At 34.9% G+C, this 27,050-nt stretch overlaps 1 protein-coding gene across 1 annotated transcript in view; it reads left to right on the forward strand.

Annotated features, from left to right (window-relative positions):
* The window catches only part of CENPF (centromere protein F), a 74,187-nt gene that overhangs the window by 22,502 nt on the left and 24,635 nt on the right, over nt 1-27,050 (forward strand). The window contains exons 8-13 of the mRNA XM_036755539.1: nt 389-517; nt 6,664-6,786; nt 14,423-14,558; nt 16,378-19,775; nt 21,046-22,691; nt 22,803-26,163. Of these exons, the coding sequence (XP_036611434.1) occupies nt 389-517; nt 6,664-6,786; nt 14,423-14,558; nt 16,378-19,775; nt 21,046-22,691; nt 22,803-26,163 (8,793 nt within the window). The remainder of the gene's footprint in view (nt 1-388; nt 518-6,663; nt 6,787-14,422; nt 14,559-16,377; nt 19,776-21,045; nt 22,692-22,802; nt 26,164-27,050) is intronic.

The following is a 27,050-nucleotide window of genomic DNA, read 5'->3' on the forward strand; positions in this document are numbered from 1 at the left end:
GTTTCAAAATCTTCTATTTTTTCTGGTTGAACAGAATTGTTAATCTTGGTAATCTCAGCTGTATTTATGTATTTGAGCTCCTTTTTGCACTGTTCCAAATAGAAAAGAAAATTAAATTAGTAGTCTAGTAGAGGACTAACAGATTACTTTGAATTTAGATTACTATCTATATAGTATTAGTATTTGTCTATTCCCTACCTAAACAGACCTGGATTTGATTACCAGAACCAGTACTGGTGTTAATTATATTTTCTTATAAAATTGATGGGAAGCCTGGCTCCCTATTGTCTGCAGCTCTTTCAGTGCACTAACTGAATAATTTTTTTCATTTAACTCTCTCTTCTCCTGAACAATGGCTATTATTTATTTTTGTTCTCTTAATTTTTAGGAACTTTCTCATCAACAACGTACCCTCCAGATGCTGGACCAGCAAAGCACTCAGATAAATGCCAAACTAAACCAAGAGTTACAGCAAGCCAAAAGCACTCAAAACATATTGCAGGCTGAACTGGATAAAGTAAGTTGATCTTCCTATTTCCCTGTCTCACTGCAACCCTACTTCTGTACCCTATCTTTTTAAAAAAATCCTGTCCATACCTGGAACACATTCAAGAAGATTGTTTTATGCTTTCCGCAACATCTTTTTAGTCAAAACTACAAATGAATTGTTTTGGTTTAATCTCTCTGGGACGCAGTTTCTTGTTTTTTAAAAGTTCAATTTTGTTTTCTATTCTGAATTCTCTCCTTTCTTCTCTTTCCTAATTCATCAAGGAGCAAGAAAAACAAAACTCATTACAAATACGTATAGTCATGCAAAACAAATTCCTTCATTAGCCATGTCCAAAAAAAGAAAAAAGAAAAATAAAGGATAGGAAAATATATCTTTTGCCTTTTGGAAGCAAGCTTTCCTCATTTCGATAGTAGTAGCTGACAAATCTTGTGTGATCTTGAGTGGAGCCTCTTGTTACATGAACTTTTTCTTTTTAGGTGCTAGTTTTTGGCTATGATATTTTCAATTTATGGTTCTTTTCAAGAAGGATATCTATCTATCTATACACACACACACACACACACACACACACACACACACACACATATACATATATAGTGCTTACTATGATGCCAGAAACTGTAGAAAGTGCTTTACAAATATTATGTGACATTCTATTTTCCTTTTCCTTTCCTTTAAACATATTTTATTATACATTTTCTTCAATTAAGCATTTTTCTTCCTCTCACCTTTTCAGCTCCCTCCCCCAAATGAATAAACAAAACCTTCGTAGCAAATACTCTAGAATTAGGCAAAACAAATTCCTGCATTAGTCATGTCCAAAAATAAATCTCTCTACACATTTTGAGTCTACCTCTCAGTCAGGAGGTGGATATTTACTTCATCAATATTCTGGACCCCTGGTTGGTTTTGTAGTGGCCAGACTTCTTATGTCTTTCAGAGTTATTTTTCTTGGGACAGTTTTTTAAATTGCATAGTTCTGCTCACTCCGCTCTGCATCAGTTCTTATTATTTTCCCCAGTGTCTCTTAACTGTTCCCTTTATTATATACTATTATTATTATTGTAATAGTACTGCATTACATTCATTTACCACAGTTTGTTCAGTCATTCCCCTGTTGATGGGCATCTCCTGCCAATTATTTATTAAGACAAAAAAGGTGCTATAAATATTTTATGTATACGTAGATCCTTTTCCTCTTTCTTTGATCACCCTGGGAATCTAGTACTAAAGTTGTTATCCCTAGATTAAAGGATGCAGTTTAGCGATTTTTGTAGCTTTCTGGTTCTAAAAGGCTTCTTTGGTTTTCTGTCATGATTTCTTGAAATACAGTATCCCTTGTCTTGGCCCTGGCTTTTAAAGTAGTCTGATTCTTATGTTTTTTAACCTGTTAACCAGGTCTGTTGTTTATGATAAGGGGTATTTACTTGCATTTTTTTAGTCTTTTAAATTTGTTTAAATTTGTTAATTTAATTTCTTATTGTCTTTATAGAATCATTAACATCTGTTTTGTCTATTCTGATTTTCAGAGAGTCTGTTACTTGGATAAGGTTTTGCAAATCTTATACCAAGGTTTTAGTTCTTCTTTCAAGTTTTACTAGTATTCTCAAATTTTTTTTTTCTAATTCTTCTTTGCTTCTAATTTAAGTTAAAACAGGGCCATCCAAAATATGGCCCGCGAGCTGCATGTGGCCCACAGTGCGATTTTGTGTGGCCCACCTGTGGGTTTTAATTTTCAAGGGCGAAAAAATAAAATAATAATTTGCATGGAATGCATATTAGATTTTTTAATTCCATCACTAATAATCTTGTTGATGTTAATTTTCTTTGGTGTTTTTATGCAGTATTACAGATGGAACATATCGCACAGAATTTTCAGTCGATCTGTAGGATGCATTCCATCTGTACGATGCAGACTGCTCACTATGCACCTACCTTACACTGTTGTGTTGTCACCTTGTTTTGTGTTTGCTTTTGCGCTTCACGTGTCGTATTGATGACTCACGTTCCCCCACTTTCTATTAGTGTACTGTTTTTTTTTATTCTGGGTGCAGCCCTCGAACAATTATTTTAATGCAGCCCTAAGATAACCTAAGGTTGGACAGCCCTGAGTTAAAATATGACTTTAAACTCTTGCTCCATTTCTTTCAAGAGTTATGATTGACCTTGTGACCAAACTGTTGGATTTTTTTTTTCTTCTCTCCTCTCTCCTTTCTTTTTTTCTTTTTGTTTTCCGTGTGTGTGTGTGTGTGTGTGTGTGTGTATGTGTGTGTGAGACACATCACTTACAGATGTTGTGGAGTTATTTGCTTCCTCGAGATTTTGTCTTCATTATCCCTGGCTCCATAATAGCTCTATCATCGATGTCATTGTTTGGGACTTTTTTTGGTGCTAGGGTCAGGCTCTACACATTTCTGGATGGAATGTTTAGGCCCTATATTGCTATGATTTTTTTTTTACGTGGAGGACTGCCAATGCTTTCTCTGAGTACTGAGTGTGTTGTCATCCCCCATTCCCGCACCCCCCCCCCCACTCCCCCCCCGAAAGTGGTCTTAGGCATGTCTCAGTCAAAAATCAACAAGTATTAATTAATCATTAATTTCCTGCTATGTGGCAAGCACTATAGGCCCTTGGTATAAACTACAAGGAATGAAATAATTCCTGCTCAGCATGTTTATATTTTATCAAAGCATATGATAAGTACACAGAAATATGAAGAAGAAATAAAAAGCTTATATAAATAACAGTAATCAACTATAAGGTAGTTTGAGAGGAAAGGGTAATCTTTGGTTGGGGATTAGAATACATGTCAGAAAATGATGCTAGTTGTAAATTGAAGGAAGAGAAGGATTATAGGAAGTTGAGGTAATGAGGGATTGAATTTTAGGTATATTGGTTTGACCTTTGTAAAAATCATGTAGACAGGAGATGTAGTATGAAGTATAAGGTACAGAGAGAAGGCTAGTTTGGCAGGATCCAGGAGAGTAGGATAATAGCAATAATCATAATAATACTACTACTAATTACTTTTTTAATATAATGCTTAGTATGTGCCAGGCACTGTGCTAATAAGTGCTTTATTCTTTTCTCATTTGATATTATAATTATCTCATTTGAGATAGAGTAATATTCCTAATGCATCTGACCATCTTGAAATCTTTTGCATAACAAAATTAATGCATTTAATTTTGGAAAAGTTATGTGGAAAAAGATGTTCATATCACATTTTTCTGATAAAGGCAGTGTTTGGTTTCCACACGTGTGCGCCATTATAGAGAAGTAGTTAAAGGATATGAGCAAACAGGTCTTAGAAGAATTGCAAACTCTCAGTGCTCATATGAAAGAATGTCCTAATTATTAGGAATAAGGGAAATGAAAATCAAAACAACCCTGAGGTTTTACCTCATGTTTAATTTTCTTTTGTCTTTGTGGTTCTTCCCATAAACTACATTTACATCGTGGTAGTCATTTTATATATTTTCTTTTGGCTCTGTTTCATTCTGCATCAGATTATTTAAATTACAGTTTGTTTAGCCATTCCCTAATTGTTGGGTGTTTACTTTATTTCCACTTATTTGCTACCACAAAAAATTGTTTTGGTGTATATGGAGACTTTGCCCCACTCAATGACTTCCTTCCCCCAGTATATTTCTACCACTGGACTAAAGAGAGCCAGTGATAAAGAAAACCATAAAAAAAAAAACCAGCTATAAGCATAAAATGAGCCAGGGTAGGTGTAAGGCAAATGGTGAATTTAATAACCAAGGAAGGAGTCAAGGTCAGACCAGTGTCCAGGCAGTTGTTCCTGAGGTAGAGTAGCCAGCCAGACCACACTCAAGTTCCTTCTCTCATTGGTGAGTTATTCTTGAAACCTTCATTCCAAGGAAGGGCCCAGGACGGCTAACTTTTACTCCTCTCCTGATTCTGCATCTGACCCTTATTTTGCTGCCATGTGGATACCTCCCCTTCCAACTCCTTTTCAGCTGCCTTTTATGCACTGTTTCCCCCATTAGAATTCAAGCTTTTTAAAGGTAAGTATTGTCTTTATTTTTGCTTGTATTTCTATTACTAGTGCTTATTACAGGGCCTGGCACATAGAAAGTGCTTAATTGATGCTTATTGAATTCGCTCTACCCAAGCCATGGGAGAAAGAAGTGTCAGGGCAGCACCTGGGCCCCTCTAGGAAGATGCCTGTTACTGGCATACCCAACAACATCTGTTGTGGACATGTCAGGCTCAGAGCAAGGAACAGAGTTAACTCAGGCTTCAGAACTTTGTAAGAAGAAGTTAGAGAAAGGAGATAAAGACAAAACCACCGGGTGACTGAGCCAAAAGTCCTGGAATTCCTGAAGATAATAGAACCTAATCATAGTTTTATATCCAAGACCAATCAGGCCCTGCGCTCACCATCTAAGGGTATGGAAGGGAGCAGTTTCTGACCCAGTCACAAAGACCCAATTAAAAAAAATGAGGTTGGAGGTAGGGATTCTGATCTGTTAGAAGCCCAATGTTAAACTCAGAAGAAGAGAGTGAATCCACAGATCCAAGTAGAGCTTCAGAAAAAAAAAAACAATACCTGGAAGAAATGAAAGGATATTAAAAATGTAATGCTAAAGGAAACAAGAGCCAAGTAGGAAGGAAAGATGAGGAATATTGATAACTAAGGACCAGACAGTGAGTAAATTTCCAATAACTTCATAATTGAGAGCTTTTAGGTCTACCAAGAAGTTATTGCAAGTCGCCAAAGAGAAAGAGATCAAGTATGAAGAACTGCAGTCAGGATCAGAGAAGAATCTTCAGCTGCCAGAGAGAAGAGCTTAGAGCTTTAGTATTCTAAATGGCCAAAGATAAAGGCTTATAATTAAGAATAAACTATCTAGGAAAACCCCATATAGTCCTAATGGGAAAAAAATTGGATCACTGATGAAATAGAGGACTTATAAGTATTTCTAGTGAAAAGTCTAGAACTGAGTATAAACTTCAGATGGCAAAAAGCAAGATAGATACCCAGAGAATAGTAAATACATTTGATCAATTGGAAGAAACCAAAAGATGTTGATTATTAACAATAGGGTGATCAGCAACAAATTTCCTCTCAGAATTCTAATGTCTTCAGGTGTTATTGAGAAAGTTAAGTAAGATAGGCAAAGTGCCTTTGTGTGGTTTTGTTCTCTTTTAATTGTCTTAGGAGCAGAAGGAAAGAAGAATATATTGGGAGGAGAAGAAAGAAAGGGAAGGAACTCACTTTTTCATAAAGTTAGGGTACAAACATGGAGGAAGGGGTTGAATGGGGCAAAAATGGCATCACAGATGCCATTCAGATGAAGGGCGAACACATCTCTCCACAAAAAGTACGGTACATAAATACATTAAATGCAACAGGGAAATAGGTGAGAGATGTGGACAAAGGGGCTGAATAGGTAAGGAAATGGTCATAAACAAAACAAATTCCATATTTTAAAAGTGCAGAGTAAAGGGTGGAATGAAAGGAAAGAAAGTATCAACCTGTGATATGAAGGCTGGTTATTGAATTCCACTTTTCAAGGAATTGAAATTGAGAATTAACTAGAAGATTTTTTAAAAGCAAATGCTAGGTGTGTGCAGGTTGTAGAATGTTAGAAATGAAGAATTGAGTAAGAGAAATAGTGTAAAGGAAGTCAGTGTTATAAGTCCTGGGAAAAAAGATGTGCTAGGACAGTCTGGGAATGAAATACAGATCCATAGAAGAACCTTTAAGAAGAGAATTTCCCATTTTAATTTTTCCACTTGTAAATATGATTGGATGTATGAACTCAGTATGAAATATGTGATGTATTGGAGTTGAGCAAACTTCCTAGGAATGAAGGCTATTTAAAAATGAAATGAGTTGCTTCTGGATACAGTGGGTTCCCATTAGAGGTCTTTGTCAGAGTCTGTATGACAGTTGATAATGTCATTGGAGATTATTGTTCAGCTATAGGCTAGATTAAATGGATTTTAAGGTCCTTTTCTAACTTTTAGCTTTTCTCATTTTGTTGTTACAGTAAATTCATGCTTTCTAAGGTAATAATTTTTCTTTCAATTGCTCAAGAATAGGTACCATGGAAAATAAATCATGTTACATGTATTTGTCAAGACAGAAGGAAAAAGTAGAATATGCTCTTCTTGTCTAGGTGGTAGCAATGAAACAGCAGCTGGAGAGAAATTCAGATGAGTTTAAGCAGAAGCTCTGCAGATCTGAACAAGCATTGCAGACAAGTCAGACAAAGGAAAATGAGCTGAGGAGAAGCATGGAGGTAAGTGAGAAGTAACTGTCATCATGCATCATATAGTAGACCTGGGGGGGTCACTGATGGGTGTTCACATAATTCTCTAGAGCTGCATTCGTAGAAGGCAGCATTTTTTTTTTCAGTTTTATTGTTTTGCTTATCTTTGAACTATGGGTTATGTGGTTTCAAGCAAAAAGTAGCACAATAAGTTTACCAAACAATTCATCCCATGAAGTGTAACTTGAAAAAATTGCTAACATAATATAGAAATTATAGAATTATGTAACTTGCATTAAAAGAGGATAACTGTCTTGTTTATATTAAGTATGTGACCCTTTGAGGTGGGAGGTAAAAAGGAAGTTTGTAGATATAAAAGATAAACTTCATACAAAGTAACAGAAATTCCAAGAACTCTTATTTCAGTTATCAGATAGAAGAACCATGCAAAGTGCCTTTACAGCTCAAGGCACTCTTTGGGTGCCACTTCCTCTTTGAAGCCTACATGGACCCCTCTTGTTACTAAAAACCTTCTCCTTCCTTGGATTACCTTGCAGTTATCCCTATGCCAGCTCTTAAAGAGCACGGACTGTGTGATTTTGTTTTTGTTCAAAGCTCCTTGTATATAGTAGGATTCAAAGTTTTATTGAATTCAGTTGAATAGAAACCTCAGAGATGTAAATGGGACATTGGCTTATGTCTGTAAACATGGTTGTTTTGCATGAAATTTCACTGTTAAAAGTTGAAGAGAACTGTGAATCAGTATTGAAATTGTTTAAAACAGTTTTGAAGGAAAGGAATATCAAAAGAATGGCACTTTTTTCTCTAATGAAGAATTTCTGGCAGCTTGGCATAGTAGATAGAGCTCTGGGCCTGGAGTCAGGAAGACCTGAGTTCAAATTTGCCCTCAGACAACTGTGTGACTGGACGAGTCATGCTTTGCTTCTGTTTGCCTCAGTTTCCTCATCTGTAAAATGGTGGTAACAATTATAAAACGCTTAGACCAGTGCCTGGCACATAGTAAGTGCCACGTAAATGTTAGATGACATTATTAGTTATTAAATAATTTTGAAGAGGATTCAGTTTCTTAACTAAGCTAAATGATAGTTCAGGTAAGCCAAGATTTTTCCTGATTTTTTTACTGAATTTTTAGTTGTTGAGAACATAAGGAATTTAAAGCTATGGAATACACGTCTTAAAGAGAACCTTGAAATCTTTGTGTCCAAGAAATATAATATTAAGGTAGAAATAAATGGTTTCTGAAGAGTGTTCTATGTGGAGAAGTAAGTGAAAAGCTGCCAAAGCCCAAGTAGAGAAAACTTCAAATCAAATGTTGGTTTTATTAGCAAACATTTTGAAATGGAAGTGTTTGTTTCAGGAAAACAAATGTTTGCCTTTTGGCCAGGGGGATCTACTAACAGATGCTTCTGCTGACATAGCCACAGGCGGACTGGCACCGAACAGTGTCCTCTGTGAGCTGTATTTTGAGCCAGTTCTCATGTGATGTTACTGGCTGCTGGTGAAAACATTTTGTAAAAACAATCGATTGATTAGGATGGTTAAAACACTTATAAAATTTGTCTGCTTGGCCAAATGATGGTGGCAGTCTAGGCATTCTTGCAGTTTTTTTTTAAACATTCTGTTTTGCATCTTGACTTGCCTAAGAGATGATTTGCTGGTGTACGTACAACTGTAGAGTAGCTAGCCACAATTATTCTCTAGTTTCAGAGGTTTCTAATGTCTAAGAAAAAACCACCTATAAAACCAAATCCAAACTTTGCATGATAATTTAACGTTGTTTTCTTATGTAAGGGTACAGAGGTTGGGGGAGATTGGTGACAGATTAATTGTGCTTTGAGTTATGATTTGGGATTGAAAAACGATTTAACAAGTTTTGCTTGTTTGCTTCTTTAACAGCTATTATGCCCCTTGGTTTTTGCCACTGTAGTGCTCCTGTTCATTTTTACCTGCAGCAACAAAAAAATTATGGAAAAGTGAGGCATATTTTACATAGAGTAAACATTGTAAATGCTGCATGTTTTTCTGTTCTTTTGATCTTGGTAATTGCATTTTAAATTGTCTCTAATTCTTACTAAGTGTAAAGTTTAATGTGCTTATAGATTTTGGATACAGAAATAATATCAAAGTTGTAATGAACACTTTCTTGTCCCCATTCAGTAAATTAATATGGTACTTAAGTGATAAGTTATCAATTCTAGAAATGTAGTTTAGTGGTCTAATCATGGATAAAGTTCCTCTGTAGTATCAAATCAGATATAATACAGAAATAACTATTCAACCAGGTTGCAATGCCAACTCAGTAGCATTATGATGTAGTGCAGTAAAATGCTATCATGTTGACAATCCAAATCTATGAACATTTGCCTGGGGACTTTTCCAGGCATGGAAATCTGAATGACTAAGTACTCTGAGGAGTTTGTCTTGGCACATAAGAATGGGTGAGATATATAGGAAGAAAAATAACCCTTCCAATCACCATTTCCATGATGATGCAGCCTTTTTCCATCAGGAGACATTAAATTTTATTCATGGATGGAGTTGAGAAGTACCAAGTAGAAATTAAAATTTGTCTTCTTTAGCCTTAGGAAATGATGCCTCCCTTGTTTCTCCTAAAAATAGTTGAACCCGGGTGGTTTTGCTTTCTGAATGCTAGTGTTGGCACATAGTTATAGGGATTTGTGTTGTGTTTTTCCAGGATAGTACCCAGTTTTGCAAATTATGTGAGGATGCCTGGGAGAATATATCCTTGTATGCTTATCTCATTGTTATTGACAAGTTACCCAATCAAGTCTAAAGTAGCTGCAGCCACACTGAGACTAACTGCTTACGGATGCCAGCCTGGAATTATATTTTCAGATGTTCATTTCTGTTAATCTTGCCCTTTTAAAACTCTTGGATTTTGTAACAACTCTATATCCTTATTAGACTATTGGTCCCGAGATTAGCCTTATGCTTCTTATAAACAAGAGTTTGATGAGCTAATTCCAGAAGAGGGAGAACTCAAGATGAAATTATCTTGTTTGAGATTGGCTTTTTTCAACAAAATGTTTGGGAAAATATGGATGCAGGTAAAGTTCTTTGTGCATTAATATGTTAGCTTTTCCAAATACATTTACTTCAAAGAGTTTCTCCCTCCTCATCCTTATCAAGACCTTTGAAATAGATAGCATTTGTTATATTCGCATTTCAGGATAAGAAATTATTGCGCAAATATTAATATTTAGTCTATAGTTTGACAAAACTTCAAGCTCTGTTGAACAACTGGATCATCCAGCTATTCTTACCATTAATCAGAGGTCTGGCCAATGTTTACATGTTGGATTGAATAAGGAATGTTGACTTTCTCACATTAGAGGTGTTATTTGTGAAAATTTCTATTGTGTAATGATGCAAGTATATTTTTATAATTGTTTGTTACAAAATTTTAATTTTACCCAGAAACATCATCAACCAGATAATCTTGACAGTCTAAGTTGATACTTTATCCCTGAGATAGCCCGAATTTAATGTGGTATCATTTTGGTGAATAAAGGGACAGGGACTAGGAAACGAATGATTAAAGTTAGATAAGATTCCATCTCAGTAACAAAATTAAAAATATATATTGAAGAGACAACTGCCAGTAAGTTTCCAAGTACTTTTCCCTAGTCATCCTTTCTTTTCTTGCATTTGGCTTTCCTACATTGGTACCCATCTGCTAGTAGTAACTAGACTGATAATTGAAGGCAGTATTCCAACACAGCATTGCCAGCACCATCTGTTACCTAATAGTGAAGCAGGGTTTTTGGGGGGAGGGCGGTACTTGTATTTTTTTTTTTTTTTAAGAATCAGTTTTATTTCATTTTTTAAGTACTTCTTGGTGAGACATTTAAGCTACAATTGCTAACAGGATAAGACTTATTAGTTTAACTGTTTCACAAATATCTCTCTTATCTTTCCAACTTGATTATAAACTCCTGGAGGGAAGATGTCAGAGTTAGCAGTAAATCTCCACACTCTCCCATATTTATGTCCAAACAAACATAAAATGGTGCCCCCAAACAAATCCTGGAAAAGCAGAACCAGCAAAAAGGGTGAAACAATCTTTAGCCCAAGAAACTTGGAAGATTGGTGAGAAAAATCTGTCTCGGGTAAAAGGTTCATGCAGTGCAAGACAGGAAACATCTCAGCAAATCAGCAGCAAGCTATACCTCAGCAAACCAGTGGTAGATCCTGAGCCCCAGTGTGGTAGAGCAGGCAAACACCAACACCAGGCCCCGCCCCCCCCCCCCCCCCCCCCCCCCCCCGATGTCTTAGCATAGCCAGGGGAAGTGGCAGACTCTGGCTCTGATATGTAGCCCTGGGCGTACAGGCAATTTCCATCAGCTAGACTTCCATGTACTTCACTATAGCTCTGGGCAAACAGGTAGACACCAGACCTACAGATGCCTAAGTAAACAGGCATCTGCTAGTGCTGGGCCTCCATCACATGCTTTGGCATAGCTCCGGGGAGACGTAGAAGCACCCCACTATCCTCAGCATATGTCAGACACCAGCACAAGGACCAGGTAAGCTGCCAGACCCCTATGGCCTCCAGCAGCACTAGCCACTTCCCACCACACCCTGTCAATGCAGCATCAGACATGAAGGTCCCCCATGGGCCTCAGGGCAATATCAGAGCAGCACCAAATAAATAGCACCTATAGTCCCTTGCACAAGGAGCTTGAGACAATGCATCTTCTACCCCAGGAGCAGAGCTCAAATTTAAAAGAAAGGAAAAAGGCAAAAAAAGATGAGCAAAAAACAACAAAAGAAGAATCTGACCATAGAAAGTTATTATGCTGACAGGTTCAAGACACAGAGTCAGAGGACAAACAGTGTCAAAATGCCTATGGGCAGAGCCCCAAAGGAAAATGGGAAGTGGTCTCAAGCCCAGAAAGAACTCATGGAAGAGCTCAAAAAGGAACTTAAAAAGAGAAAGTGAAAGAAAATAAGCTTCAATCTACACAGTTTATCAGTTTCCTTTCTAGAGGTGGATAGCATTCCTTATCATGACTCTTTTCGTATTGTCATGGATCATTGTATTGCCAAGAATAAGTAATTAACAGTTGATCATTGTACAATATTGATGTTGCTATGTAGTGTTCTCCTGGTTTTGCTAACTTCACTTTGTATCAGTTAACTTGAGTCTTCCTAGCTTTTCCTGAAGCCATCTCCTTCATTATTTCTTATAACATGATAGTATTCCATCACAATCATCACACACGCACACACGTTCAGCCATTCCCCAATTGGTGGACATCCCCTTAATTTTCATTTCGTTGCCACCACAAAAAGACCTGATAGAAATATTTTTGTATATATGGGTTCTTTTCCTTTTATTTCTTTGGGCTACAGACCTAGTAGTGGTATTTCTGGGTCAAAGGGTATGCACAGTTTTATAGCCTTTTGGGCATAATTACAGATTGTTCTTCAGAACGGTTTGGCTAGTTCACAGTTCCACCAGCAGTGCATTAGTGTTCGTATTTTTCCATATCCCCTCCAGCATCTGTCATTTTTCCTTTTTTATCATCTTGGCCAACTTGATGAATGTCAGATGGTGTCTTAGAGTTGTTTTAATTTGCATTTCCTTAAATTTTTAGTGATTTAGAGTATTTTTTTATATGACTATTGATTGCGTTGATTGTTTTCTTCTGAAAACTCCTATCCTTTGACCACTTATCAATTGAGGAATGGCTCTTACATAAATTTGGCTCCATTATATTTACAAAATGGGACCTTTACTGGAGAACATTGCTACAAAAATTTTTTCTAGTTTCTTGCTTTCTTTCTAATTTTGGCTGCATTTTAAATTTTATTTTTTGGTGCAAACCTTTTTTAATCTAATGTAATTAAAATTAGCCATTTTGCCTCCTATGATCCTCTCTATCTCCTATTTAGTCATGAACTTTTTCTTTATAGATCTGACAGATAGTTTTTTTTTTTCTCCTAATTTGCTTTTATTACCCTTTATGTCCATTACGTCCATTTTAACTTTATCTTGGTATACAGTGTGAAATGTTGGTCTAATTCTAGTTTCTGCCAGACTGCTTTCTAGTTTTCCCAGCATTTTTTGTCAAATAGTGAGTTCTTGCCCCAGTAGTTTGGAGCTTTGGGTTTATAAAATACCATTTTACTGCGGTCATTTACTATTATATATTATGTGCCTAATCTATCCCATTGGTCAATGCATTGCCATGCTTAAAAAAACCAAAACAATTATAGCCCTGCATTTTGCATTTTCATCAGTATGGAGACCTCTGGTTTGGGTATCATTATACGTAATTACCACTTCTTTAACTCAGTGCTTTATAGTCCCTTATAGTTATGTGACTTAACCATTGTTACACAGTCAATATGTGTCGTAAGTGAGGTTTGAACCTTGGTCTTGCTGATTCTGGAGGCAGCTTCTATCCATTAATGTACATTGCATCTCATACTTAGCCTTCAGAATTTACTTTTGTGATGGACTTTCAGAAAAATTCACAAGATCTCATCATAAAATATTCATTATAAAAAATTATTGCATGTCCAGAGAAAAGGAGGGGTATATTCTTCTTCTGGATAAAATTATTACAACTGTACAGTATAGTTTTGTTTTCTTATTCTTTGAGTTTTTTTTGTAGTCCTTGTGTATGTTGTTTTCCTATTTCTGCTTACTTTGAATCCATTTATAAAAATCATCCCATGTTTCTCTGAATTTCTTTATTCAGTTTCTTATAACACAACAATATTCCATTATTCATATGCCACAATGTTTTTAGACATTCCTCATTATATTTGCACCCCCTTCATTCTCAGTACTTTACTGACTTCAAATTGCTGCTGTAAATATTTTGACGTATAATAGGCCTTTCTATATTTGATCTCCTTGGAGGAGTAGATTCCTAGCAGTAGAGTTTCTGCTTCAAAGGGTATGACTACTCTGGTTACTTTTATTTCTTAATTCCAAATCATTTTTTAGTAATTATTAGACTGATTCAAAGCTTTTACAACTCTGTATTTGTGTGCCTGTCTTTCTATAGCTCTCAAAGGACTTTTATTTAATGAAGTACCAAAATAGCATTGTGATTAGGTGATTTCACTTACTTATTGACTCCCATATATAGGTTCTGAGGACAGCATTACATCAAGTTTCACTAAATTTTATTCTTTCCCAAATGAATACGAGCAACAGAAAGCAATGGTTTGCACTGTAATTGTGGGATTTATATGTATTTAGGAGTACAGGTGGTGTTTGCCTTTTGAGCACCTTTACATCTGGATTCTTTGCATCCTCTAAGGAAAGCTCAAATAGCCAGCATTTTTTCCTGTGGTAGTATATAGATGAGAAAGGACCTATTGTCAGATCCCATGGCCTATCCTTACCTTTTCTTTCTATTCTTAAGGTTTACTGTTTAAATTGAGGCGTCTGCCTTCATTACAGAGTATAACTTAAAAGAAAAGTTTTTTATTGAGTTGGTATCCATTAGTCACAATTTCATATCCCAGTACCTCAACAAGATAGCAGCTGTTATTTCAGTCTTCAGTGCCCACATTATTAGTCTCTAAGAGTTAATATCTTATGTTCTTTTAGAAAATACTTTTTTTTCTTGCTTATAATCAAGTTTTGTTACCAATATTTTAGGAAATGATGCAGGAAAAACAACTTTTCAGCCATCAGTTAGATGAAAGAACAAGAGAAGTCTACCAACTGGAGGAAGAACTCAAGAAAACCAAAAATTGTCTAAAGCAGAATCAGAATCTTGCAGAAGAAATGAAAGGTAAGTTCAATGACTGTTTAAGTATTTGGTATCTATGCTGTTATTTTCATTAAGAGAAGAAGATATAGATCTTCTTTGAACATTCTGGAGATCTGAACTAAATCTTTAAAGTTTGCCTTGGATAATGTCCTTGATTTTTGGTTAGGAGCGGGGAAGAGAATGAAGCTTTTAGAGCACATTTTCACATGTAATTATTTTAACAATTTATGTTATGAAAGTTGGGATTATTTTAAATTAACTATCCCCAAATGGCTGATTTATAGTTCTTTGAAAGCAAAATGGTAAAATCTTCCAAATAAAACTATATTGTCAGTAAATCACTTTCTCCACAATACTGTTTTTTATGTCTCAAGTGTGATAGTTATACCAAGACTATTCATTTCATCTTTCATTACAATTTTTCTTATGAAAATTGGGAAAATCAAATTGATTCTGTTTTTTATTGATTTCATTCTGTATCATAGCGTGACATTTTTTACTTGCCTAAGTCATGTTTCATTTATCTTAGAGTTAAGTTTGGAAATCCAGCTTTCCTGTAAATCGTTCATTGTCTCTGAGCTAAGTTTAAAAGTTGAGATCTCTCTCCTGCTGATCATTGTTTTATTCTTGTGTCAAAGAAATCTGTTATCCTTGAAGGATGCAGGTGAATGCCAAGGATATCCAAGGAAGTCATTATCACTAAACTGTCCTTGAATGTGGATTCAAACAGCAAACTTTCTTAGTGACAGGATGGAAGGGGTGGGGCTGTTTCTAGTCTCTCATTCCTAATTTCCAGTCAGTCATGTTGTTCATCATACCCATGATCCTTCTGATTGTATAAGTAATCATATTATTTTTCCCATCTATGATGCTTTAAGCTTTGTAACCAGTCATACTGTTTCCCCCATCTATAATGCTGTCTTCTGTTTTGGATCTCTGCAGAAAAGGCTCTTCCTTTTGTCTATAAAAGAAAGTTGTCCTTCTCATTAGGAGTCTTTTGGCTTGTTGAAGAGCTGAGAGACTCCTTTTATTGGTAATGGCTAGCCTTGACAATAAATTGAATGTGCTCAGAACTTTGTGCCTCAGTTTACCCTAATTTTCATTATTACACTCATAACCAACTTTTATTTAACTCTATTGCTTCACAAACCCTCAACTATTTTGAACTGTTTTGAATAGCTGCAATTTCAGCTCTCAGGCTTAGATTTCTTATTTGATTGAATAATTTTTGCAGCCAAATAATGTTCCCTTAATCACACCTGAATTTACAGTTTAGTTTTTTTTGTGTGCGTATTTTTGCCATGCCTTATTCATATATACTTATCTTTATTTGATTCCCCCATATTTACTGATTAAGGGATTATATTTTTCTTTGAGCTTCACATGTTATGATAACCATATGGTGTGTGTTTGAAGTTGTGTTTGTTCTGAGTAGTTATAGGTGAATCTAGCAGCTTCTTTCTCAGAATGTCAGGGACAGTATCAACCTTTCAAGTTATTTTAAAAAACCCCAGAAAAGATTATGGCAACAATATGCATTAGGAAATGGGGTGATTCTTCCTGGCTTTGCTCTGGTCTCAGTTTGTTTCTTTGTCAGTGACTTATATAGTTAAATTTCAAGCACGTTGACAAGGAATGATTGCTGTATGTATATTCTGGTGTTATTTTCTATATTATTTGAAAGAACATTCACTACCTGATCTCCTATAAATAAACTTGAATAACGAGTTGAAATTAGTCTAGAAAGGTATATAAGTAGTTGGTAATTCACTGTAACCTGGCATATATAAATTTATTGTGATGTAGATTATAATTAATTAAAAGCATTATGTTTTCTTAGGTAAGAATGCCACTCAAGAGGAAGCTATAAAAGCTCTTCAAGAAAAAATAAATCAACAGGAAAAATCTTTGACTTTGGAGAAACTGAAGCTTGCAGTGGCTGATCTAGAGAAGCAACGGGATTGTTCTCAAGATCTGCTGAAAAAAAGGGAACATCATATTGAACAGCTAAATGATAAATTAAGCAGAACAGAGAGAGAGTCAGAGGGGTTACTGAGTACCTTGGGATTAAAGGAGAAGGAATGTGAAGAACTAAAAAAAGAGACAACTCTATTTTCTCAGTGGAAAAGTGAGAAAGAACAACTTCTGAATCAGCTTTTATTGGAAAAGGAAGGCTTACAAAGCAAAATTAATCATTTGGAAATATGTCTGAAGACCCAGCAGATGAAAAATCATGATGCCAATGAAAGCTTCAAAATAATGGAAACTGAAAAAGAAAATTTAGGCTTGGAGATCAGAAACCTTCAGAATGCAATAGAAGGAAAAAATGTAGAATTAGAAGCACAGAAAAGAGCTTATGGTGAACTCCAGCTAAAAGCTGAATGCTCAGATCAAAAATATAAAAATGAAATAGAAAATCTCTCTTGGAAAATAGTTCAGGTAACTGAGGAAGTTGAACATCTGAAACAAAAACTACAGTTAATGTCCAGTGAAATGCTGGGGAAAGATCAGCGTTATGAAGAATTGTGTATACAATATGAAAGAATCAATAGTCTAGTTAAATCCCCAAACATTTCTCAAAAGACAGGTGATGATCACTGTGGGGATCTTTTGATTTTAGACCAGCCAGTATTGAACGATTCTTGTACAAATATACTTGAAATTCAAGGAAGCCTACCTTTAGAAGGGGGAGATCAAAAAATTAAATTACATTTAGAAGACCAAAGTGTAAAAAGTGCAGCTGTGCTACAACATGAATATTCTTCGTTTGAGCTTTCAATAGAGTCTCAAAAGCAGATGAAATCAGACTTACAAAAACACTGCGAAGAGTTGGTGCAAATCAAAGGTGAAACAGATGAAAATCTAATTAAAGAAGAACACATGCATGAAAGTTTTGTGGATAAGCAGTTTCAAATGTTGAGTGAACAATGGGAATCTGGACAAACAGAGATAGAAGATTTAAAAATCAATAACCAATTACTTGAAGAGTCAGTAAAGGAGCTACAGTTGATATCTGAAACCCCGAGTTCTGAGAAAGAGGAAATTAATTCAGCTCTCTTTCGAGACAAGAAAGAAATTGAAGAACTGATTCAAGAAAATAAGAATCTCAAGGAAATTAATGCAATTTTAAATACAGAAAAAATGAACTTAATACAAAAAAATTTCAATTTTTCTAACTGCTTAATTGAAAGGGAGAAAAATATTTCAGAGCTGTCTGATAGAAACAAAGAGGAAGAGCTTCATTTGGTAAAGAGATGTGAAGAAGCTGAAAAGGGACTTGAACTTCTTAAAGAAAAATACAAGTTAATGGAGGTAAAGAACACTGAATTGGAATGTATCTTAAGTGAACACACTGCTAGTCTTTGTGGAAACAGAAATAATGAATTAAAAGACCTGGAAGGAGCTTTTGCAAGAGAACGTGAAGATTATGTAGGCAAGCTAGCACTAGCTGAGGAAAAAAATGAGAAATTAATTCTGGAGAGGGAGGCAATACAGTGTGGCCTGAGAGCTGAAATTGCAGCTATTCAAAATAGTTCGAAGATTGAAGCTGATGGCTTAAGACAAGAAATTTCAAATTTCAGGTGTGAAAACAGCAAAATACAGGAACAGTGTCATATCTTGCTGCAAGAGAATGATCGATTGATGAAATTAGTTAAGGCGAAAGATGTGCAAAGGAATGAATTGGTTCTTCCTGGCAGCCCAGCTTCTGAACAAATTGGTGAGTCTTTAAATAAAAATGGGAGTGAATTAGATAATTTTAAAATGATTCAAGTTGAAATGTTTCATTCGAATCTTGAAGCTAAAGACAGTTCTTTAAATACTTGTAATGCACAAGTGGTACAACTTGAGGAAATTGGGGAACATATGGAACTAAGACTTAAGGAAAGTGAAAAGGAGAAGGAGGTCTTACAGCAAGAATTAGAAATGATTAGAAAGGAGTTAGAAACTAGGGATTCAAAGGTAATAGAAACTAAGCAACATGATCAGTCATTTGAAGCCAACAGCTATGAGGACTGTAAAAGAGAAATGGATGAAAAGTATATTTCAGTTCTACATGAATTGTCAACAAGCCAAAATGATAATGCACAACTGATGATTTCATTGCAAACAGCAGTAAATAAGCTAAATGAGATGGAGAAGATGTGTGAGATTCTACAAATTGAAAAGTTAGAACTAACATCTGAGCTGAATGATTCAAAATCAGAATGTGTCTTAGCAACTACCAAAATGGCAGAAGAAGTAGATAAACTAGTAAATGAAGTTAAAACACTAAATAATGAAAATAATGGCCTTCCTGGTGATCTTACTGAAGAGAATGGTAAAGATGAATTTGGGGAACAATATAATGAGTCAAAGTCGATTTGCTTAAAACTTCTAGAGGGCAGTATTGAAGATGGTGGTGACTATGAACATTTGAAACTGTCAAACAAAGAAGTTCAAATGCATTTTGTTGAGTTACAGGAAAAATTTTCATCTTTACAAGTTGAGCACAGAATTTTACATGAGCAGCACTGCTCCATGAGCTCCAAGTTGTCAGAACTACGTTCTTACACTGACACACTAAAGGCTGAAAATTCTGTATTATCAATGAATCTTAAAAACCTACAAACTGATTTGATGAAGCAGCGCACTCCTGGTAAAGATGATTTTGCACTAGAAGAGGGTGAATCTTTATCATCCTCTTGTATGAATGAAATCCCCAATCTTACAAGTTTTGTAGAATCTTCTTTTTATAAGGACTTATTTGAAGAAACAAGAGAAATATCTTCTTTGAGCAGTTTAGAAGAGAATATTTTAGACAATCAGTCCAGTACTAATATAGAGGAAGCCCCTTGTAGCAGTCCTGTGGTAGACTGTATGACTAAGAAAATTGCTAGATCTGATTCCAGTTTGAATATTGAAGAACTCGAGACACTTTGCCAAACTTATCAGATATCACTGAAGAATCTTGAAGACAAATATCAAAGTCAAGAGATTATAAAAGATAAAGAGATTCAAGAGCTTAAACAACTCATAGGTTCTGAAAGGAAAGAGCTAGAATCTCTCAGAGAGCAGTATTTATCAGAAAATGAACAGTGGCAACAAAAATTGGCAAATATGACTGTGGAAATGGAGTTAAAGTTGGCAGCAGAAAAGAAACAGACTGAGTACTTGTCACTTCAACTTGAAATAGCAAGACTTCAACTTCAAGGTCTTGATTTAAGTTCCCGTTCATTCCTTATTGCCGAAGGTGAAGATGTAAGTATGTTCAACAATCTTATTTTCCCCTACCATAACTACTGATGTTCAAAGGAAAAAAGGCATTATATTACATTAAATCTAATATGATGATTAAAGGTTTCCTAAATATTAAAACAAAATAAACCTAGTTAAATTCCTGTACTATTTAAAATTTCTTTAAAAACTACATTACTACTTCAGGAAAGCAAATTCATCTAAGACTTTGATTTAGCAAATTATTACAGTGATTGGCATTATCACAAACATTATATATGGAACTATTGATGGTGACTGCTTTTTAGCAATGTTGTAATGTTTGAACATGAACATGAAGAAGTGAATACATGTTATTCACCACTCATGATGTAGTGATTGTATTAGGCATATCCTGCCTAATATTGTTAATTGGTTCTATGATGATATTTGAAATGAAGCAAATTATTTGGAGCTTAGAGGAGTTAATTCTTCTGGAGATTATTTGCTAGATCACAGCAATGGTGATCACTTCATGTGTCTTCCAGGTGACTGGTTAAACATTAAGATTTCATTTTTATATTCTGTGAATTTGGTTAAAAATACTAATGACATAATTGTTAAATGATGGTTAATTAATAATGTTAGCAAGTATGTGTTCGATATAAATTTGGCATGAAAATACAAAGTTATGTAACCGAGTTGACCCCTGTGACTTTTCAGGAAGAATGTTATATTTTAGAATTACAGCAATTAAGAAAGAATTCCTTATTATTAGCACATATGTTTGAAAACTTTTGGCCTGGTAGCTTACTATGACATATTTAATTTAGTTTTACCAGCTAAAAACACACCTTTGCTTCCCTGAGCCAACTATTCAGATATATTTTAATTTTTAGATATATTTTAAACATTCATTTTTGTTTCAAATAGCTGAAATCTTAAAAAATAACTAAACCAAATTATTATTTATTAAATGAAAGATGAGTAGGTTGGAATTTACCTGCCATTATTTTTGGACAGGAAGAGGGAAGTTTTATATTTCTACTATTAATGTTTTAAACCTCCTACCCCAATTATGTCTAGTATAGATAGGCTACAATTATCTACCTTAAATCAAAAAATAACATTTAAAGTGATTGCTTTGATACTCCTAATGGAGAGTTGAGGACCAGTTTGGGAGGTAAGTAGGAGGAAAGTTGCATTTTAACCTTTCTTATTGTGGAAAAATATATCTGGAAATTAATTTCTAGCCTACTTCTGTATTTCTTTGTGAAAAATAAAATGCTTTCTTGTTTGTATTTTGTAATTACAGGCAATTAAGAATAACCAAGAAAACAGTATCTCAGATAACTCAGAAGAACATGTTTCATTCATTGATGAAAAAATAGTTAAGAGTGATAGATTACACATTTGTGAGCAAAATGTTCAACAAACTTTGAATTTGGAGTGTGAGAAAATAGCTGAAATTGATGGTGTCACCTCTGCAGTAGTATATTCTAGGGAACTGAACTTAGAAAATGAACATAGAAATTCATCAGATAAAACCCCAAACAATTCAGAAAGCATTCGTGAATTATCTTTTTCTAGTAATGATACTTCCGCAGCTATAGATTTCCTGGAGAATCAGGTGCTCATTCAAAATCTACAAATGCAGGTGAAAGAGACTCCAAATGAAAACTTGAAGTTACTCCGCTGCATAGAGGAGAGTAATAAAATCTTTGATAGATTACTCAGTGAAATCAAAGAATTAGATTCCAAGCTGTGTTTACAAAAGGCTGAACTAACTGCTAAGATATGTATGTGTTCAGAATTAGAAAAAGTCATTCAGGAACTTCAGAAAGAAAAATCAGATCTGAAAGAGAAAGTACAATCCCTCTCTTATGATAATGAGCAGTTACTTCAGGAAGTAACATCTTTGGAAAACTTAAATTCTGGTTCAAGACCATGCAAAGCTACATTCACAGACACTACAGATATCGAAGATGATATAGCAATGGCAAATAAGGACTGGAAAGAACAGTTTCTTGAAACTGAAAATGAATTGAAGAGGGTAAAATCTGAAAAGATTAATATCGAGAATCATGCCTTCTCCATTGAAGCTGACTTGGAAGGTCTTCAAACAAAGAATCTCTGTTTAGAAAAAGATAATGACAATAAACAGAAAATGGTGTCCAATCTTGAAGAACAACTTTCCTTGGTTATATCTGAGAAGAACCACCTTAGTGGAGAACTAGACATTCTGTTAAGGGAAAAAATGCGAATAGAAGAAATATGTGAAAAATTGAAGGAAAAAATTGAAGTATATGAATCGAATCAAAGGGAATCCCTGCAACATATAGAAATAATGGAGTCTGAGGTAAGAGACAAAACACAACTCCTTCAGACTATGTCATCCGATGTAAACAAACTTTTAAAAGACAAAGATCATCTGCAAGAGCAGCTTCAAAGTTTGGAGAAGGATACACAGATGCTTAGTTTGGTAAAAGACGGCTTGAAAAATGAAATTGGTCAGTTGACCAATGAGAAAGAGCTTCTTACAAAAGAATCAGAAAACCTGAAAGCCAAGCTGAATGAATCAGAAGCAGAAAATGTAAAACTTTCTAAGGTTTTAGAGAGTTCTTTAATTGAAAAAGGTGAGATTGCAGCAAGATTGAATTCAACACAAGAAGAAGTACATCAGCTGAGAAGTGGCATAGAAAAACTAAAAATCCGCATAGAGGCTGATGAAAAGAAAAAGCACTATATTAGGGAAAAGCTGAAGGAAAGTGAACGTAACACTGACTTGTTTAAGGACAAAATTGAAGCACTTGAAAGAGAATTGCAGATGTCAGAAGAAAATCAAGAAGCAGTGATTCTTGATGCGGAGAATGCAAAGTCTGAATTAGAAACACTGAAAACACAAATGGAAGAGTTAACCAAAGGCATAAAATGTTCAGAATTGGAATTATTTGCCTTAAGGTCAGGGAAAAATATGTTGAATCAGTTACCAGAAAATCAAGGTCAACAGTCTGAATTGGAAGGGTTGACCCAAACCATAAAATGTTTACAAGCAGAAATTATTGCTTTGAGGACAGAAAAAGAAAACATATTGAAAGAGTTACAAGAAAAGCAAGGTCAGGCATCACAACTGGAACAGTTGGCTCAAAGCTTAAAATTTGTTGAGACTGAAGTTTTTTCTCTAAGGTCAGAAAAAGAAAACATAATGGAAGACATGAAAGGAAATAAAGGCCAAGTTTTTGCATTAGAAAAGTTCACTCAAACCTTAAATTGTTTAAAATCAGAGCTTGTTGCTTTAAGGTCAGAAAAAGAAATTATTTTGAAAAAACTACAAGAAAAGGAAAATAGAGTAACTGAATTAGAAGAGTTGACCCAATCTCTAAAGTGTTTGGAAACTGAAGTTACTTCTGTAAGGTCGGAAAATGAAAATATATCAGAGGAATTGCAAAAAAAGCCGAGTCAAGTGTCTGAATTAGAAGCATTGACTGAAACCTTAAGATGTGTAGAAACTGAAGGTGTTTCTTTACAGTCAGAAAAAGACAATGTGTTGAAAGAACTGCAAGAAAATCAAGATCAAGTATATGAATTAAAAGGAGAAGTTGTTGCCTTAAGGTCAGAAAAAGAAAATATATTGAAAGAGTTAAAGGTAAAGCAAGATCAAGTTTGCCAGTTAGAAGAGTCGATTAAAACCCTAAAATGCTTGGAAGCAGAAGTTGTTTTCTTAAGGTCAGAAAAAGAAAATACGCTAAGAGAATTAAAAGAAAATCATTATCAGATTTTTGAATTAGGAGAATTAGTCCAAATACTAAAATGCTTAGATTCAGAACTTATCACTGTAAGGTTAGAAAAAGAAAATGTTCTGAAAAACCTGCAAGAAAGACAAGATCGAGTGTCTGAATTAGAAGAGCTTATCATTAGCTTGAAATGTTTGGAAACTGAAGTTGTTTCCTTAAGATTAGTAAAAGAAAATATGTCAAAGGAGTTAGAAGAAAAGCAGAGTAAAGTGTCTGAATTAGAACAGTTGACCAAAAGTCTAAAGAGTTTGGAAACTGAATTTGCTTCTCTAACATCAGAAAAGGAAAATCTTTTGAAGCAGCTGTGTGAATCAGAAGAGTTGACCAAAAACCTAAAATGTTTGGAAAATGAAGTTGTTTCTTTATCATCAGAAAAAGAACACATTTTGAAAGAACTACAAGAAAAACAGGGTCAGGTGTCTGATTTGGAAGAGGTGACCAAAAGCCTAAGATCTTTGGAACCTGAAGTTGCTTCTTTAAGGTCAGAAAAGGAAAGTATGTTGAAGGAGCTGCAAGAAAAAAAGGTTCTCATTTGTGAATTAGAAGAGATGACCACAAACCTAAAATGTTTGGAACCTGAAATTGCTGCTTTAAGGTTCCAAAAAGAAAACATGTTAAAGGAGTTGCAAGAAAAGCAGGATCGAATTTGTGAATTAGAAGAGATGAACATAAGCCTAAAATGTTTGGAAACTGAAGTTGTTTCCTTAAGATTAGCAAAAGAAAATATGTCAAAGGAGTTAGAAGAGAAGCAGAGTCAAGTGTCTGAATTAGAACAGTTGACCAAAAGTCTAAAGAGTTTGGAAACTGAATTTGCTTCTCTGACATCAGAAAAGGAAAATCTTTTGAAGCAGCTGTGTGAATCAGAAGAGTTGACCAAAAACCTAAAATGTTTGGAAAATGAAGTTGTTTCTTTATCATCAGAAAAAGAACACATTTTGAAAGAACTACAAGAAAAACAGGGTCAGGTGTCTGATTTGGAAGAGGTGACCAAAAGCCTAAGATCTTTGGAACCTGAAGTTGATTCTTTAAGGTCAGAAAAGGAAAGTATGTTGAAGGACCTGCAAGAAAAACAAGGTCACATTTGTGAATTAGAAGAGATGACCACAAACCTAAAATACTTGGAACCTGAAATTGCTGCTCTAAGGCTCCAAAAAGAAAACATGTTAAAGGAGTTGCAAGAGAAGCAGGATCGAATTTGTGAATTAGAAGAGATGAACATAAGCCTAAAATGTTTGGAAACTGAAGTTGTTTCCTTAAGATTAGCAAAAGAAAATATGTCAAAGGAGTTAGAAGAGAAGCAGAGTCAAGTGTCTGAATTAGAACAGTTGACCAAAAGTCTAAAGAGTTTGGAAACTGAATTTGCTTCTCTGACATCAGAAAAGGAAAATCTTTTGAAGCAGCTGTGTGAATCAGAAGAGTTGACCAAAAACCTAAAATGTTTGGAAAATGAAGTTGTTTCTTTATCATCAGAAAAAGAACACATTTTGAAAGAACTACAAGAAAAGCAGGGTCAGGTGTCTGATTTGGAAGAGTTGACCAAAAGCCTAAGGTCTTTGGAACCTGAAGTTGCTTCTTTAAGGTCAGAAAAGGAAAGTATGTTGAAGGAGCTGCAAGAAAAAAAGGTTTTCATTTGTGAATTAGAAGAGATGACCACAAACCTAAAATACTTGGAACCTGAAATTGCTGCTTTAAGGTCAGAGAAAGAAGACCTGTCAAAGGAGCTGCGAGAAAAACAAGGTCGAGTTTGTGAATTAGAAGAGGTGACCATAAACCTAAGGTCAGAAAAAGAGAACATGTTAAAGGAGTTGCAAGAAAAGCAGGGTAAAATGTCTGAATTAGAAGAGTTGAGCAGAAAGCTGAAGTCCTTGGAAACCAAATTTACTTCCTTAACATCAGAAAAAGAAAATCTGTTGAAGCAGCTGTGTGAATTAGAAGAGTCGACTAAAAACTTAAAATGTTTGGAAACTGAAGTTGTTTCTTTATCATCAGAAAAAGAAAACCTTTTGAAAGAACTACAAGAAAAGCAGAGTCAAGTGGCAGAACTGGAAATGTTAAATGTTTCACTTGAAAGCCTACTGAAAGAAAAAGAAGAAGAAAAGAGAAAATCTAAGGAAGAATGCAACCATACAATAGAGTTGCTTCAAAAACAGTTGAATGACCTAAATGAGAAAATACAATCCTTACATGAAGAGCACAGTATATGTAAGGTCAGTGAACGGGATCTAAATTGTCAAGTGGATTGTCTAAAGAATGAGAAAATTCATTTGCTGCAGCAGCTTGAAGAGAACAAAAGTAATAATGCTGTGCTGAAATCTTCTTTGAATGACCTTATGCAAGAAACAGAAAGCAACAAACAAAAATTAGAGAAGGCAATGGAAGAAAACAGAATACTTCAAAAACAAGCTGAAGACCTCGGAAAGCTCTCCTCTATGTTGACCCAGAGGGAGGCAGAGCAGCAACTCCTGGAGAAAGAAAAATCACAGCTAGAAAATCTTACATTAGAATTACAACAAAAGATCCAAGAACTGTCCAAGAATGAAACTTTGTATGACAGTTTAGAAGCTCTGCAAAGTTCTTATGCAAACCTGGAGAAAGAACTTGAGCTGACAAAGAGGGAAAACTCATCTCTTCTTGAAAAGGTAAATTATGCTATTTGCAGCTTTGTAGATATTTCGTAAGATTTTATTTGAGCAAATATTTTGAAAATATTTAAATGCTATGTAAATCTTGCTGTTATTTTGAATAATAATTAGTGGAAAAATAGTCTTGGAATTTCCAAGTTGCAAAGTAGTATATATAATTTTTAAATTTTGTTTAGACCTTGGATTACATTGGTGTAGGGAGTTGCTAATGTGGAAATGTCTACCAGTACAGATGGTAACCCTTTTGCAACTTCTGGTCTTAGAGGGGTTCAGGGGGCTACTGAAAAGTTAAGTGACTTCCCTAGGTTAGTGCAGTAAATACATATATCAAAGGTAAGATTTAAATGTTAAGTCATTCTGACTGCTCATGTTAATAGTATAGATCATCATGATAATGTGATCTATATTCATTTGTTTTCAAAGTATGAGGGGATGGAAAGGTTTTGAGGATTGTGGATGGTATCTGCTCTTAAACCATTGATGTCTACCATAACTATGGCAAAATGTAAATTAACCAGAACGCTTGATGTATTATTTTGCTATTTAGAGAGAGATAAATTATAAAACAACTTATATAAAATGTGTTTTAATATTAGGATGGTTTTCGCCCAGTCTATTATACCTTCTGCTTTCACAAAATTTTGTCATAGAAATTAATGTTCAGAATTGGGTTTATGATCCTAAATCATCTAAGAAACATTAGATTGAATATATTTTTAATATTAAAGCAAGAAAGGAGGTTAATTATATTTATGTAGAGATTTATTTCCAGTCTTATTTCACACTATCCCCTTCATGCTTTTTGTGTTTTAGCCAGACTGAACTGTTACTAGATAAATTCCTATTTGTGTTTATCCTTGCATTCATTCAGGCTGTCTTTTGTG

Source organism: Trichosurus vulpecula, chromosome 4 (genome assembly GCF_011100635.1).
Source record: "Trichosurus vulpecula isolate mTriVul1 chromosome 4, mTriVul1.pri, whole genome shotgun sequence".
Classification (NCBI taxonomy): Eukaryota; Metazoa; Chordata; class Mammalia; order Diprotodontia; family Phalangeridae; genus Trichosurus; species Trichosurus vulpecula.